At 40.3% G+C, this 17,250-nt stretch overlaps 2 protein-coding genes across 3 annotated transcripts in view; one reads left to right on the forward strand and one right to left on the reverse strand.

Annotated features, from left to right (window-relative positions):
* fbxl13 (F-box and leucine-rich repeat protein 13) overlaps nucleotides 1-17,250 on the forward strand; it is a 165,365-nt gene that overhangs the window by 67,929 nt on the left and 80,186 nt on the right.
* lrrc17 (leucine rich repeat containing 17) overlaps nucleotides 1-17,250 on the reverse strand; it is an 83,283-nt gene that overhangs the window by 4,135 nt on the left and 61,898 nt on the right. For both annotated transcript variants that reach the window (XM_072241189.1, XM_072241188.1), the window contains exon 2: nucleotides 11,323-12,201. In XM_072241189.1, coding sequence (XP_072097290.1) covers nucleotides 11,323-12,064 — 742 coding nt within the window. In that variant the 5' untranslated portion in view covers nucleotides 12,065-12,201. The remainder of the gene's footprint in view (nucleotides 1-11,322; nucleotides 12,202-17,250) is intronic.

Here is a 17,250-nt window from a genome sequence, read left to right on the forward strand (position 1 = left end):
AGATTGGGAAGCTTTTAAAAACCAACAGAAGGCAACTAAAAAAGCCAAAAGAAGAGAAAAGATGAAATACTGTAAATTCTGGTGTGTAAGCCAACCCGGAGTATAAGCCGACCCCACCCCCCCCACCATTTTCAAGGTTAAAAAAGTGACTTTTCATGTTACCTTTGTATAAGCAGACCCCTTTTGTAGAGGTTTTTGATTTAACCAGAAAAGATCACAAGATCTCACATGCCAGTACTCAGCTATGCCGGATCCGGAACCTGGAAATTTTGTGAACCAGTACCTGCTAAGAAAATAGGCCTACACAATGTAGAGTGTTAAAAGTGAATTCTTAGTAAATAAATCAGGGAGGAAAGTTTTGGATTAAGTTCCCAATGGTAAAAAATCCTCTGAAATGTAACCCCCGTGAAACCATTTAGCGCCCATCATAATCTCGTTAAAACATAACACGGGGTGGTGGGATTAGTATGTGTACTCAGTATTGAGTTTGCGACCACCATGTACAAAAGATTAAAACGAATGCGATATGATGCTGGCTTCAAACTGAAGGTTGATGATTTTGCTTAAGGAACAAATAATTCTTCAGCTGCTAAGAAGTTTAGTGTAAATGAGAAACAAGTGAGAAAGTGGAGAAAGGCAGAGGACACGCTGAGGGAAATGCCGAAGACGAAATGTGCAAACCATGGGAAGACATGTGAGTGGCCAGAACTGGAAGAAAATTTTTAGAGTGGGTGAATCACCAGTGATCGTCTGGATACATTGTTTCCAGAGAAATGATTCAAGTTCAAACACCGTGAGGTCAGCGAAAATGTCAAAGCTACGTGATTTATGAATAGACGTGATCTTGTGTTGAGACAAAAAAACAAAGATTGCTCAGAAGTTGCTGAGCAACCTTGAGAATAAGATTACGGCCTTCCAATCGTTTGTAATCAAGCATCAAAGGGCACATTCTTACCCGCTCTCACTGATTGGTAACATGGACGAGACACCAATGTTCTTTGATTTTGCTGGTAACCACACTGTCAATCATAAATACAAAATACTCTGCAGGTACTGGGGTCAAAGCAACACTGACAACACGCTGGAGGAACTCAGCAGGTCGGGCTTTACCTGCTGAGTTCCTCCAGCGTGTTGTCAGTGTTGCACTGTCAATCAGAAAGGGGAGAAAACAGTCCTTGTCAAAACAACTGGACACGAGAAGCAACATTTTACTGTCGTGTTAACGTGTATGGCTGATGCGACCAAACTACGACCAATGGTGATTTTTAAGAGGAAAACATTCCCAAAGAAAGAAAAATTCCCACGGGGTGTTGTTGTTTACATTCAAGAACGCAGCTGGATGGACGAAGCGGGTTGCTTGAAGTGGTTAAAGAGGTGTGGCGTCGACGTCCCGAAGGTTTCAGGAAGGAAAAGTCACTACTTGTCTGGGATATGTTCAAAGTGCACTTGTCAGGTGAGACAAAAGCAGCATTGAAAGCTGAAAATACGGACATTGCAGTCATCCCCGGTGGTTTGACGTCTGTGCTCCAGCCACTAGATGTGAGTTTAAACAAACCATTCAAAGAATTCATGTGTCGACAGTGGAACGAATGGATGATGTCTGGAAATCAGTCATTCACTCCAGCGGGAAATATGAGGGCCGCATCGCTAGCTACAGTTTGCGAGTGGGTAGTGCAATCGTGGGAGGAAATGAAGGCCGAGTGCATTGTGAAGGCCTTCAAGAAGTGCAGCATCAACAATGCTTTGGATGGCACTGAAGATCATTTGCTTTGGGAAGAAGACGATGGAGATTTGGCAGCCAGTAAAGTTGCAAATGACGATGTTGAAGCAGAAATTGACAATCCTTACGATGGTATGGTGACTGTCGAAGAATGAGACACGATTTTCGGTGAGTCAGAAGATGAAGGGTGTGAGAGTTTCAAGCTCTGAACATTTGACAACAACAGTGTGTACAAGTAAATTGAGAAACAATGTTTTGTAGATCTTTTCTTTTGTGTAGATTTCATAAGCATTTGTATTTTCTTTTGTATTTGACTCAGAAACAGCCAATAAATACGACCTGTCTTCCGTGTATTCATTTTTCCAAAGTTGGCACCCTCTGTATAAGCCGACCCCCTAATTTTAGGACTAAAATTTAAGGCCAAATTCTCGGCTTATACACTGGAATTTACGGTACGAATTTAAGCTAGCCAATAATATAAAAGAGGATACCAAAGGTTTTTTCAGATATATAAAGGCGAGGCGAGAATAGATACCAGATTGCTGGAAAATGACGCTGGAGAGCTAATAGTGGGGGACAAAGAAATGGCAGGTAAACTTGTTAAGTATTTTGCCTCATCTTCACTGTGGTAGACACAAGCCGTTTGCCAGAAATTCGAGAGTGTCGGGGGCAGAAGACAGTGGGCAGAAGGTGTTTGTGAAGTTGAAAGGTCTGAAGCTAGATAAGTCACCTGGACCAGATGGACTACACACCAGGGTTCTTAAAGAGGTAGTTGAAGAGATTGGGGAGACTTTAGTAGTGATCTTTCAAAAATCACTCGATTCTGGAATGGTTCTGGAGGACTAAAAAATTGTAAGTGATACTCTCTAAGAAGGGAAGAATGCAGAAGAAAGGAAATTATAGTCCAGTTAGTCTGGCCTCAGTGGTTGGGATAATGTTGGAGTCCATGGTTCAGGATGTAGTTTTGGGGTAATGGAGGCACATGATAAAATAGACCAAAGTCAGCATGGTTTCCTTAAGGGAAAATCTTATCTGACAAATCTGTAGGAATTCTTTGAGGAAATGACTTGTAGGATAGACAAAGGAGAATTGGTGGATGTTGTGTTCTTGGATTTTCAGAAGGCCTTTGGCAAGGTGCTGCACATGAGGCTGCTTAGCAAGATAAGAGTCCATAGTATTAAAGTCAAATTATTAGCATGGAAAGAGCATTAGCTGATTGGCAGGAGGAAGAGTGGAAATAAAGAGAGCCTTTTCTTGTTGGCTGCTGGTGACTAGTGGTGTTCCGCAAGGGTCAGTGTTGGGACTGCTTCTTTCACGTTATACAGTTTGTTAATTATTTGGACGATGGAATTGATGGCCTTGTGGCCAAGTTTGCAGACGATATGAAAATACGTGCGGGCAGGTAGTGTTAAGTAAGGAGGGAGTCTGCAAAAGGATGGACATTTTGGGAGAATGGGCGAAGAATTGGCAAATGAAGTGTATGGTCATGCACTTTGGCAGAAGGAATAAAAGTGCAGATTATTTTCTAAATGGTGACAAAATTCAAAAATCAGAGATGCAAAGGGATTTGGGGGTCCTTGTGTGGGATTCTTAAAGATTAACTTGCAGGTTGAGTCGGTGGTAAGGCAAATACAATGTTAGCATGCATTTCGAGAGGACTAGAATATAAGAGCAAGGATGTAATGCTGAGGCTTGGTGTAACGCGCTGTAATGCCTTCTTTGTAATGTTTCACTGCTAAGGCTAATGTAATGGCTTCTCTGTAATGTTCACTGCTGAGGTAATGGTTTCTCTGTAGCAGCAATGTTTAGGTTATGGCTGGAGATAACAGGACTGTGGTTATGCATGTTAGCCAATCAGAGATTGTTGCTCTGTCTTGTGAATCTGGAAGGATGTTTTTTTGCGGTCTTTTATTGAGGAGAGATGAAGAGGGAAGACATGTGTGGAGAGAGCTGGTAGACCCCTGGACGGAGTGGACTGGGATCTGAGGGTTCGAAGGTCGGCGACGCTCGGAGGAGATCGATGGTAAAAGAATGACGACTGAGTGAGCTCCAATGTGCACTTTTGACTTTTCCTTGAATTGGGCCCTTTTTTATTTTCATTACTAACCCTATATTCAGATTAAGATTCCTAAAGTTCAATCATTTAATTGCATGTGGTGTACTGTCTGATATTTTGTGTTGTGGGTTTGTAACTGGGCGGTACATTATACAGCATCCACACAAATGTGATTTCTCAGTTTGGCGGGGCCAAAGGCTGTTTTCCCCTAGACGGACATGAGCTGGGCAAGCCTGAGGGTTACATTGATAAGGCATTTGTCAGACCACGCAAGCATTGTGAGCAGTTTTGAGCCCCTTATCTAAGGAAAGATGTCTGGCATTGGAGAGGGTCATGAGGAGGTTTACGAGAATTATTCTGGGAATGAAAGGGCTAATGTATGAGGATCTGGACCTGTATGTACTGGAGTTTACAATGAGAAGGAATCTCATTGAAATCTATTGAATATTGAAAGGTTTTGATAGAATGGATGTGGTGAGGATATTTACTTTAGTGGGGGAGTCTAGGACGAGATGGTACAGCCTCAGAATAGAGGGATGTTCATTTAGACAGTGGTGCCGTCCATTCCTAACCAGTTCTTGCCTTTCCAAATGTCAATAGGTTCTGGCTCTCAGAATCCCCTCCAATAACTTTCCCACCACTGATATCTATAATTTCCTTGCTTGTTCTTGCACCTCTTCTTAAAAAAAGGCCCAACATTGGCCATCCTCCAGTCTTGCTGTACCTTACCCATGGCTAAATATGATGGAAATATCTCTGCGGCCAGGGCCCCTGCAATTTCTTAACTAGCTTCCCACAGTGTCCTGGGGTACACTTGATCATGGTTCAGGGGTTTATCCATTTTACTATCCTTTAGAGCTGCCAACACCTCATCTTCTCTAATGTGATTATATTCCATTAATTTTCCTTAAATCCTTCACCTCTAAAACCCTCTCCATTCAGATGTGAAATACTTATTTAACACCTCGCCCATCTCCTGAGACTCCAAGCAGAAAATTTCTCCATAGATCCTTATGGGACCTAGTCTCTCCCCAGTTAACCTTTTACGATATTTATAGAGTACACTAGGATTTTCTTTATCCAATCTGCCAAAGCAATTTCATTAAAATACTGGATCATGCTCACTTTCTAGTGTTAAACCCGTATTCCTTGACTCCTTTCATTTACAAAAATCCATCTGTGTTTCTTGAGTATATTCAATGCTTGAGTATTCAGAACCCTTTTTGATAGAAAATTCCAAAGATTCACAATCTCTAAAGAAGAAATTATCTTCATAACAGTCTTTAAAATCATGTCTTTAGAAAGATTATGTACCTTAAATCTAGACTTCCCAGTAAAGGGAAAAAAAAAACATTATCAAAAGAGTATTCCCTTCGTTGGCATATATAAGATATTTATAAGTTATCCCATCAGATAGTAAACAAAATGAAATCTATTTGAAAAGGTTTAACTAGATATAGCCTTTTCACTTTATTGTAAAACCTTCTAATAACATTTTTTGAATTATGAATATTTTATATATGTCACATTTTACTTGGCTCTGTGCAAATTCTGTTAAAAAAAGATAATTTACTATATTTTGATAAGTAACAAGTTTTTCCTATTTTCTTGTAATAATAGGCATGCTGACAAGATCATTTTAATGCCCACCCCTAATTACCCTCCTTGAACTTTTACATGTTATGGAGGTACTCCCTTAGTCTCTAGACAAGGAGCTCCAGTATTCTAACCTAACACTACAGAAATACCAATATATTCACTAAATGTATGAGTTAAAGAGCAACTTTAAGGTAGTGCTGTTCCCATAATCCAGCTGAATCAGTGATAGAGGTTAAGTGGTGAAGACCTTGCAAAGAAGCCCTGATAATTTTTACAGTACTTCTTGTAGATCCCAACAGTCGTGAAATGCTAGCGATGGTGGGAATGAATGTGCATAGTGGTCAGAATGCTATTCAAGCAAGTTGCTTTGATCTGGGAATGTACAGTTTCTTACACATTGTTGTAGTTGCAATCACTCTGGCAAGTCATCCCCCTCCCACTCATGCTTCCCCTTTCATATTAATTCACCTATTTCATAGAGTCATAGAACGTTGCAGCACAGAATCAAGCCCCTTGGCCCAGCTAGTCCATGGTGAACTGTCAGTCTGCCGAGTCCCATTGACCTGCACCCAGACCATAGCCTTCCATGCACCTATCTAAATTTCTCTTAAATGGAGAAATCTGGAACCCACATCTACCACACTTTCACCACTCTGAGTGAAGAAATTCCTCCTCAAGTTCCCCTTAAACATTTCACCTTTTACTCAACTTCAATGGAGAAAGCCTGCTTGCAATTACCCTATCTATACCTCTTGTAATTTTGAATACTTCTATCAAATCTCCTTTCATTCTCCTACTCGCTAGGAATAAGGTCCAAAACTATCCCTGCAACTCAGTTCCTCAAGTCCTAGCAAAATCCTTGTAAATTTTCTTTGCATTCTTTCAATCTTATTGACATCTTTCCCGTACATTGCCGATTGCGTCGTCTCTGATCTGGGCCGACATTTACGTGCTGGGCAGCACCTAATCAATTAGCTTGTTTATTTTGGCTTTTTTCTTAAAGATGTGCTGAGTGTGTTCCGACTACCGCTGTACTGCTGCACTCTTTGCGGCCTGGAGGTTTGGGACCACTGTTATAATTGACGTATCACTACATTCATGCGAGGAAAATATGCGCTGTGTGTATAATATTAAATTCGTTAGATAAACCCCTTTAGAAATGAAATTGAGTGTATTAGCCACTTACAAGTGACTTATAGTTGACTTATCACCTATATTCTGGTCACGTTTAACACCCCACCCCCCTCGCCAGTCGCCTGGTCCACAAGAATATTGTCAATATTAAACCGGTCTGCGGTGCAAAAAAGGTTGGGGACCCCTGATTTAAACTAGCTGGCTAGTTGCCAAGGAGCTACGCCATTGATGTCCTACGTGATGAGGCCAAACTCCCTGTAGACTTGCTTAAAGTTGTAATAGAATAAGCATGATAATATAAGTACATATTTTAATGTCACATTTGCTGCATATACCCAACTTGGTTTACAGATTAGACAAAAATCACTAAACGAAGTATTACATACACCCTTGGAGGTTGACCGGGGGTGGGGAAGGGATATGGGGTTGCAGGGGGCAGGGGTGCTACCTCCCTGAAATGGTGGTGCTACCTCCCTGAAATGAGTTTTTGCAGGGTGGGATGTCTAGGTGAGGCTGACTATAGATGTTGAACAGGGCACTAACTATATGTTAAAATAGTGTTCAGGTCTAAAATCTTAATCCAGAACTTTAATGTCCGCGAGGTCTCTGTTGGAATCACATCTTTTAAAAACAGACTCAAATGTGTATTGTATCATTGATATTCACATGAAAGCCTTGCTATTTACCTCAAGTCTCTTAAAATGATCCTCATTATAAGAATGATGATTAACTAACATCTTTTAATGTCTGAGTCATGCAGGATTATGTAATAAGTGCTAACCTCTACAAGACTTCCACTATCCATCAAAGTTATCATACTATTCATATAATTGCCTACAGGAATCCATTGTTTGTTCTTTTAGTGACCTAATTGAATTATCAATCTTCCTAATTTTCAGTCTTGAGAGAAGCCAAATTCCCAGTCAGCAACACTCTATTTGCTGTGCAAAATTAAAAAGCAGAATGATGTATAAATTAATCGCAGACTGAAGTTCCATGCAGTAGCCTGGAGAAAGCCAGGAGCAAATTGATTAAGCCCAGTGAACATAGCAGCAACAAGAAATACAGAGTTGGCAGTGGTAGTTTGATTACAAATGTTATGCAGAAGATGACCTAAATTTAACAACCTTTCAGGATTATTGGTTTTTCATCCAGTAATCCATAGACACCTGTAAATCTCTTATCCTAAACCTAAACTCTGGATATTACAACTACTTTCTCCACCTTTGTTATCTTCGCACTTTTTTGCCACTTCTAGGGATAACACAAATAAGGAATGCAATGGGACTACCAATTCTGCTGTTGTCATTTCTTCAAACCCTTTACCATTATCACCTTCTGCCTGACCCAGTAAATCATTTAATCTTATTCCTGCCACATTCCTTCCCTTCTGTTCTTTCCTCCAGCTTCCCCTTTCCTTGCGTTTGCTGTCTTAAGAATTCCAACCATTGCTCCTTCTGGAATAAATTACCTGAAATGTAAATTCTGTTTATCCATTGATGCCCGCAGACAAATTGTGTACCATCTACAATATTTTATTTTGTTTATAAGAATCAAAGATTATTTTTCAAGCAAAAAAGAATTCACAACATAAAATTATCTGCAGCCAACTTGCTATATGTATTGGTGAAATTTGCCTGAGAAATACCATGTGTAACTGGAAGTTTCAACTATTTGCATGGTGTTCACCATCAGATATTTCTATTAAAAATCTAGTCAAAGCAATAAAAATGAAATTTTACCACACACCTGTTAAATAACATACTGTTAAGAAATTACCTATTTTTTGGCTTAATTTGGATTTTGCCATAAAAAAAGTTGTTGCTTTTCCTAACAGCGAAAAGGTTTAGCATCTGAAATTTGTAAAGATATGCCACTTATATGATGGCTACTTACTACATATCAAAGGAACTTGTTATTTTCAAATGTAGCTGGAAATTGGCAGTCTGCTGTACAATTAATAAAATAATGTTTTCTTTGGCATTCCTGGAACCTTGCTAGTCTATATGTGCAGTGGCCACTTTATTAGGTACACCTGTATACCTCCTCATTAGTGCAAATCTTGAGTCAACTGATGCATAAAAGCATGCAGACATGGTCAAGAGGTTCAGTTGTTGGTCAGACCAAGCATCAGAATGGGGAAGAAATGTGATCTAAGTGACTTTGAGCATAGAATGATTGTTGGTACCAGATGGGGTGTATTTGAGAATAGAGAATGGAGAATGATCAGACTGGTTCACACTGACATGAAGGCGATAATACCTCAAATAACCACACATTACAACAGTGGTGTGCAGAAGAGCATCTCTGAATGCACAAAACAGTGAACCATGAACTGGATGAGCTACAATAGCACAAGATCACAAACATGCTTTCAGTTGTCACTTATTAGGTACAGGAGGTACCTAATAAAGTGGAGACTGAATGTGGGAACAGTTCAGTGATGGAGCAATTGAAGTTGAATGAAGTTATCCACATTGGTTCAAGAGCCTGACAGTTTTGGGGTAATAATTGTTCCTGAACCTGGTGGTGTGAGCCCTGAGGCTCCAGCACCTTGTTCCTGATGGCAGCAGCGAGAGGAGAGCATGACCTGGGAGGCAGGGATCCCTGATGATGGATGCTGCTTTCCTGCAATAGTGCTCTGTGTAGATGTGCTCAGTGGAGGGGAGGGCTTTACTCGTGATGGACTGGGCTGTATCCACCATGTTTTGTAGGATTTTCCATTCAAATGCATTGGTGCTTCCTATGAAAGTCAATATATTCTCCAGCACACATCGGTAGAAGTTTGTCAAAGTATTAGATGTCATGCTGAGTCTTTGCAAACTTCTAAGGAAGTAGAGATGCTACAGTGCTTTTTTTGTAATTGCACTTATATGCTGATAACACTAGGAATTTAAAGTTGCTAACCCTTTCCCCCTCTCATCCTCCAATGAGGACTGGCTCATGGACCTCTGGTTTCCTCTCAAAGTCAATAATCAACTCTTTGGTCTTGCTGACATTGAGTGCGAAGTTATTGTTATGGCACCATTCAACCAGATTTTCAATCTCTCTTTTATATGCTGATTCAGCGCCATCTTTGATTTGGCATCAGGAAATGTAATTATGGCACCGGGGCTGTGCTTAGCCACTCAGTCATAAGTGTCAGACGAGTAGAGCAGGGGAGCTAAGCACACAGCCCTGTAGTGCACCTGTGCTGATGGAGATTGTGGAGAAGATGTTGTTGCCAATCCAAACAGACAGGGGTCTACAAGTGAGGAAATTGAGGATCCAATTGTACAAGGAGGTATTGAGGTTAAAGTCTTGAAGCTTATTGATTAGTTTTGAGGAATGATCATATTGAATACTGAGCTGTAGTTGATAAAGAGCATCCTGATGTATGCATCTTTGTATATCAATCTGCTCAACCTTTCTCAATAACTCAGTCATTTGAATCCCAGCAACATCCTTATTCACTCTTTCCAGCTTAATGACATATTTCTTATAGCAGGGTGACCAAAACTGAAACACAATATTCCAAATGTGACCTCACAAACATCATTTACAACTGCTACTTAACATCCCAACTTCTATACTTAATGCCCTGACTGAATGCCAAGAGCCTTTTTCACTACCAATTCTAACTATGACACCACTTTCAAGAAACCATGAACTTGTACTCCTATGTCCCTCTGTTCAAATGTGCTCCCTAGGACTCTACAATGTACTGTAGAAGTCCTACATTCATTCCTCTTCTCAAAATGCTACATTTCACACTCATCCGAATTAAACCACTTGCATTTCTCGGCTCACTTAGTCAGCTAATCAAGATCCCTCTGTATATACTGACAACCCTCTATTTTATTGTCATCTGCAACTGCAATTATTTTTGAAAATTAAAAAATAATAACATTTGTGTTCTGTCTCCATGAATTCGCTTGATCCCAACTTTCCTTCCCTCTTTATTTCAATTCCTATTTTGCATCATTTAATTATGCTACCATGTACATGCTTCCATAGATTCTGTGTGTCTCATTAAGAATTCTTCAATCAGATTAGTTAAGGATATATTCGGTTGTTTACTCAGTTCACTAGCAATCCAGCTACCCTAGAAGGCAGAGTAGTTTCAGTTTTCTAATTAGTGCCAATTCCATTGCAATAAAAACCATATAGTTAAGTGTAAACCATTTGGACCAATGTCATATGCAAAACACACAAAATGCTGAAGGAACTCAGCAGGCCAGGCAGCATCTACGGAAAAGAGTGCAGTCGACACTTCAGGCCAAGGTGTTGACTGTACTCTTTTCCATAGATGCTGCCTGGCCTGCTGAGTTCCTCCAGCATTTTGCGTGTTGCTTGGATTTCCAGCATCTGCAGATCTTCTCTTGTTTGTGATGTCATATGTGAAGTTTGCAAAAAGAACTTGTGTTAAATAATTCAATCAGAAAATGTGCCTTTTTAAATCTGTCATCATAATCTTTACAGATCATTATTTGAATTTGTTTGCATAACTTTCATTAATTTGTAAAGATGTACTTTGGAAACACTTATTTATAAAAGTCAATGCAGAACTGATTAGGTGAAAAACTTAACTAAATTACAAGATTATCCAGTTTATAAACTTGCGGTTGATAGATATCTTTTGGAAGAATTCTTGAAACGAAAGAATAAACATGGTTTTGGGACAATTCCAAAAGTGTAAGCTCTATATATCATTATGGTTAGACTGATGGAAGGCAGCAAAGACTTGCATTGCTTTGTAAGTCTATTACTGAGTGATAACTAAAGGGCTGACAGTTCAAAGTAAAACTATTTATAATTAGGAAGTCATACTAACCTTTATTTTGACAGTCTATTCTTGACTTTGGAAAAAGGTAAATGTTGCATTCTGTGGAATCAGGAGGAGTAAGTATTGCTGCAGGAAACTGATCTTTCGAACAGAGCAAGCTCGCATTGACAGTCTTCAGTTTATAACCAGCTAATTCTTTTGGACTTTTACATTTGGCCAGGTTGCCTAGATTTCGTTGGCCAGGTATCTGTAACTTCCTAATTACTTGTTCTAGTTCACAGCTGCAATCCCAAGGGTTGCCGTAGACACGCAGGTATTCTAGTTTAGGGATAGGAATAAAGATGTCCTCTGCGATAAATTGTAATTCATTGTGCTGTAGCAATAGTGTTTCTAGTTCATCCAAGCCATCAAAAGCATCTGCTTCAACATTTGTTATGGCATTCCGTTGCAAGTCAAGGCTCTTCAATTTTTTTAATGTCGAAAATGTAAAGTTCTTTAACATTTCAATTTTATTTCCTGCTAACTGTAAATGGACAATATCCACTGGCAAATTACGAGGAACTATAATGAGCTGCTTATCTTGACAATTTAAAAGTTTCTCATTCTCATACAGACTTGCACTACATTTGGTTCTGAGGAACTGAGCATATCTTTTGACATGACTGGATCTGTCTCTGAGGCAATTTTCACCACAGTTCTTCACTCTGTTTCTTTGGCTGCCATTTCTTCTTTTCATGAACTCAGCTGCTCTACAAAGAAGGAGTAACATAATAATCCTAACCACTTGCATCCTGACATCCAGATGGTCCCTGTAACCAAGTGATGACTTGATAGGACAGAGGAATCTAGTGAAATTTGAGAGCCAAGATAGCCTTAAGTGTTTTTGACTTTGGACTGATTTAAACACGTTTTTCTTTGCAAGGCAGTCTGTAAGAGGAGAAAAAGTACATGGTCACATGTGATGCTATATATGTAGAAGAGCACTAAAGTTAAAAATACTTCAGATTTACAGATTACATAACATGCAAAGTATTTCGATTTTCAACAGAGAAAAAGGGATAAAATTATATTTTTTGTGCTTTAGCTTAAAATGAGTGATAATAAATCAACAACTATATTGGCACTCCCCCCTCTAGACCAGGGAACTATATCCTATATTTGAATACGCGCCAGCTGGTACTGATAACGGGAGGCACAAAGGTGACCTAGGGTGGGTGAAGGGATGGAAATGGGCGCAAGAAAAATTCTTAAGGGGTCGTAACTATAGGAGAATTCACATATCTGATTCTAAGTACATGGATTTAGAAGCTGGTCTCCTTCAAGCTGCACAGAAATAATGCTCACCTGTCTTGTGAGGTCCTGCCCCTGCACAAGTACTTCTTGTACTATTTGTATGCGCTATGCATATGCCAATATATTTGTCTATGTGACATTAAAATATAGCTTGTATAATGCTTGGCACCACTCATACGTCTAAATCCCTTCATGCACAAGCACATAGGAAGTAGGATGTAGGTGCATGTAGGATCCAGAACCAAACTGGTGTTCTACAAGAGTGTGCAGGAAATTGTAATCAGATTTCTTTTACATTAAACTCCTTCACTTTTCACACAAAAATATTGTGCTACATAAGATAAGCCATTTGGCCCATGGACTCTACTCCGCCATTTCATCTTGGCTGATCGATTTTCCTTCTCAATCTCCTGTCCCCCCTCCCACCCCCCTCTCCATAATGCCCATGCCATGACCTATCAAGACCCTATCAATCTCTGCCCTAAATATAGATAAAGACTTGGCCTCCGCAGCTGCCTGTGGCAGCAAATTCCACAGATTCACCACTCTCTGGCTAAAGAAATTCCTCCTTATCTCCGTTATAAAGGGACACTCCTCTTTTTGAGGCTGTGTCCTCTGGTCTTAGATACTCCACCATAGGAAACATCCTTTCCACATCCACTCTATCAAGGCCTTTCACCATTCTTTTTTTTCTTTTTTTTTCTCCAGTTCTGCCAAAGGGTCTTGGCCTGAAATGTCGACTGTACTTTTTTCCATTGATGCTGCCTGGCTTGCTGAGTTCTTCCAGCATTTTGTGTGTGTTGCTTTCACCATTCAATAGGTTTCAATTAGGTCACCCCTCATTCTTCTGAATTCCAGGGAATACAAGCACAGAGCCATCAAATGCTTTTCATATGATAAGCTCTTCAATCCTGAAATTATTTTTGTGAACGTCCTTTGAGTCCTTCTCCAGTTTCAGCACCTCCTTTCTGAGATAAGGGGCCCAAAACTGCTCACAACACTACGGGTGAGGCCTCACCAGTGCTTTATAATGTCTCAACATTACATCCTTGCTTTTATATTTTAGTCCTCTTGAAATGAATGTTAACATTGCATTTCCCCTCCTCACCACAGACCCAACCTGCAAATTAACTTTTAGAGAATCATGTATGAGGACTCCCAAGTCTCCCTGCATCTCAGTTTTTTTTGTGTGTTCTCTCCATTTAGAAAATAGTCAACCCTTTCATTTCTTCTACTGAAGTGCATGACCATACATTTCCTGACGGTGTATATCATCTGCCACTTCCTTGCCCATTCTTCTAAACTGTCTAAGTCCTTCTGTAGCCTCCCTATTTCCTCAAAACTACCTGCCCCTCCACCTATCTTCGTATCATCTGCAAACTTTGCAACATAGCCATCAAGTCCCATCATCCAAATCATTGACATGTAACATAAAAAGAATCAGAACCAACATAGACCACAGAACACCACTAGTCACCAGCAACCAAACAGAAATGGCTCCCTTTATTCCCACTCTTTGCCACCTGCCAATCAGCTACTGCTTTATCCATGCTAGAATCTTTTCTGTAATACCACGGGCTCTTAGCTTGTTAAGCAGCCTCATGTGTGGCACCTTGTCAAAGGCCTTCTTAAAATCCAAGTTTGCAACATCAACCAATTCTCCTTTGTCTATCCTGCTTGTTATTTCTTCAAAAAATTCCAACAGATTTGTCAGGCAAGATTTTCCCTTGAGGAAACCATGCTGACTATGGCCTATTTTATCATGTGCCTCTAAGTACCCCAAAACCGCATCCTTAACATTCTTCCCCAGAAGAGATCCCAATGATCCATAAATCTGAACCCTTGCCCCTGCACCAATTCCTCAGCCATGCATTCATCTGCCAAATCATCCTATTCTTTCCCTCACTGACACGTGGCACAGGCAGCAATCCAGAGATTACTTCCCTGAGTTCCTGGTTCTCAGCTTTCTACCTAGCTCCCTAATATCTCTCTTCAGGGCGTCCTCACCTTGTCAACCTATGTTATTGATCACAAGACAAAGGAGCAGAAGTAGGCCATTCATCCCATTGAGTCTGCTCCACCACTCCAACATGAGCTAAACTATTCTCCAATTAGTTCCAATTTCTGACTTTTTCCCCAAATCGCTCGATACCCTGACTAATTAGATACGTATCAATGTCCTCCTTAAACACTCTCAATGATCGGGCCTCCACAGCTGTATGTGGCAATGAATTCCATAAATTCACGACCCTCTGGCTAAAAAAATTTCTCCTCATCTCTGTTACCCTCTAATTCTAAGACTCTTGTCCTGGACTCATCCACCAAGGGAAACAGCCTTTCTGCATCTACTCTGTCCAGCCCTTTCAACATTCAAAATGTTTCTATGAGATCCCCTCTCATTCTTCTATACTCTAATGAATACAGTCCAAGAGCTGACAAATTCTCCTCATATGTTAGCCCCTGCATTCCAGGAATCATTCTCGTAAATCTTCCCTGAACTTTCTCCAACATCAGAATATCCCTTCTAAGATAGGGGGTCCAAAACTGTACACAGTATTCCAAATGAGGTCTCACCAGTGCCCCACAGAGCCTCATCAACACCTCCTTACTCTTATACACTATTCCTCTTGAAATGAATGCCAACATAGCGTTTGCATTCCTTACTGCGGATCCAACCTGGTGGTTAACCTTTAGGGTATCCTGCACGAGGACCCCCAAGTCCCTTTGCACTTTCGATTTTTGAATTTTCTCCCCATCTAAATAATAATCTGCCTGATTATTTCTTCTTCCAAAATGTACAACTGTACATTTCTGAACATTGTATCTCATCTGCCATTTCTTTACCCACTCTCCTGAACTGACCAAGTCTCTCTGCAACCTTTCCGTTTCTTCAACATTTCCTGCTCCTCCACCTATCTTGGTGTCATCCGCAAACTTAGCTACAAAACCATTTAATCCATAATCTAAATCATCGATATACATTGTAAAAAGAAGCGGCCCCAACACCGACCCCTGCGGAACACCACTAGTAACTGGCAACCAATCAGAATAGGATCCCTTTATTCCCACCCTTTGCTTTCTGCCTATCTGCCAATGCTCCACCCATTCCAATATCTTTCTTGTAATTCCATGGGCGCTCATCTTATTAAGCAGCCTCTTATGCAGCACCTTATCAAAGGCCTTTTGAAAATCTAAATACACAACATCCACAGCCTCTTCCTTATCAATCTTATTTGAGATTACCTCAAAAAATTCCAATAGTTTGGTGAGACAGGATCCTCCCTTCATGAAACCATGATGGCTTGGGCCTATCTTGTCATACACCTCGAGGTATTTCATAACCTCGTCCTTGAGGGTCGACTCCAATAACTTTCCAACTACCGATGTCAGACTAGTAAGTCTGTAATTTTCTTTTTGCTGCCTCCCTCCTTTCTTAAACAGCGGAACTACACTTGCGACCTTCCAGTCCTCCGGAACCATGCCAGAGACTATTGATTCCTGGAAGATCATTTCCAATGCCTCCACAATCTCCAAAGCCACCTGCCTCAGAACCCGTGGGTACACCTCATCCGGTCCAGGACACTTATCTATTCTTTGTCCATTTAGCTTCCCAAGCACTTTCTCTCTAGTAATCTTGACTGTATGTTGCTATCAGGTATGTTGCTAATGTCTTCCACTGTGAAGACTGATGCAAAATATTCATTTAGTACCTCTGCCATCTCTTTGTTACCCATTATAATTTCTCCAGCATCATTTTCAATCGGTCCTATATCTACCCGTGTCACTCTTCTACTCTTCATATATTTAAAAAAACTCAGTATCCTTTTTTATGTTAATTGCCAACTTCCTTTCATAATTCATCTTTTCTTTCCTAATGACTTTCTTAGTTTCCTTCTGTAAGTTTTTAAAAGTCATCCGGTCCTCAGTTTTCCCACTAATTTTTGCTTTCTTGTACGCCGTCTCTTTTGCTTTTATTTTAGCCTTAACCTCTCTCGTTAGCCACATTTGTGCCATTTTTCCATTCATGATTTTCTTTTTTCTTGGAATATATCTTTCCTGCACTTCCTTATTTCTTGTACGAATTGTATCCAATTCTGCTCTACTGTCCCTCCATCTAGCTTACTTTTCCAATCTAATTGGGTCAGTTCTTCTCTCATACCACTGTAATTTCCTTTGTTCCACCGAAATATCAATGCACATGATCACTACTTCCAAGGGGTTCCACTACCTCTAGCTCCCTAATCGCCTCAGGTTCATTACACAGCACCCAATCCAAAACAGTCGATCCCCTGGTGGGCTTATGGACAAGCTGCTCCAAAAAGCCATCCTGTAAGCATTCTACAAACTCCCCCTCCTGAGATCCAGTACCTTCCTGACTTTCTCAATCCACTTTCAATTTAAAATCCCCCATAATTACCTTGACATTTTCCTTCTGACATGTTTTTTCTATTTCCAGCTGTAACTTGTAGTCCACATCCTGGCTGCTGTTTGGAGGGCTGTATATAACTGCTAATAGTGTCTTTTTACCCTTGCCATTTCTTAACTCGACCTATAAGGACCCTACCTCTTCTGATCCTATGGCCCTTCTTTCTAGTGATTTGATATCGTTGCTTACCATCAGGGCCACACTACCCCCTTTACCTACCTTCCTATCTTTCCTATACACTGTGTATCCTTGGTGCC

Source organism: Mobula birostris, chromosome 23 (genome assembly GCF_030028105.1).
Source record: "Mobula birostris isolate sMobBir1 chromosome 23, sMobBir1.hap1, whole genome shotgun sequence".
Lineage (NCBI taxonomy): Eukaryota > Metazoa > Chordata > Chondrichthyes > Myliobatiformes > Myliobatidae > Mobula > Mobula birostris.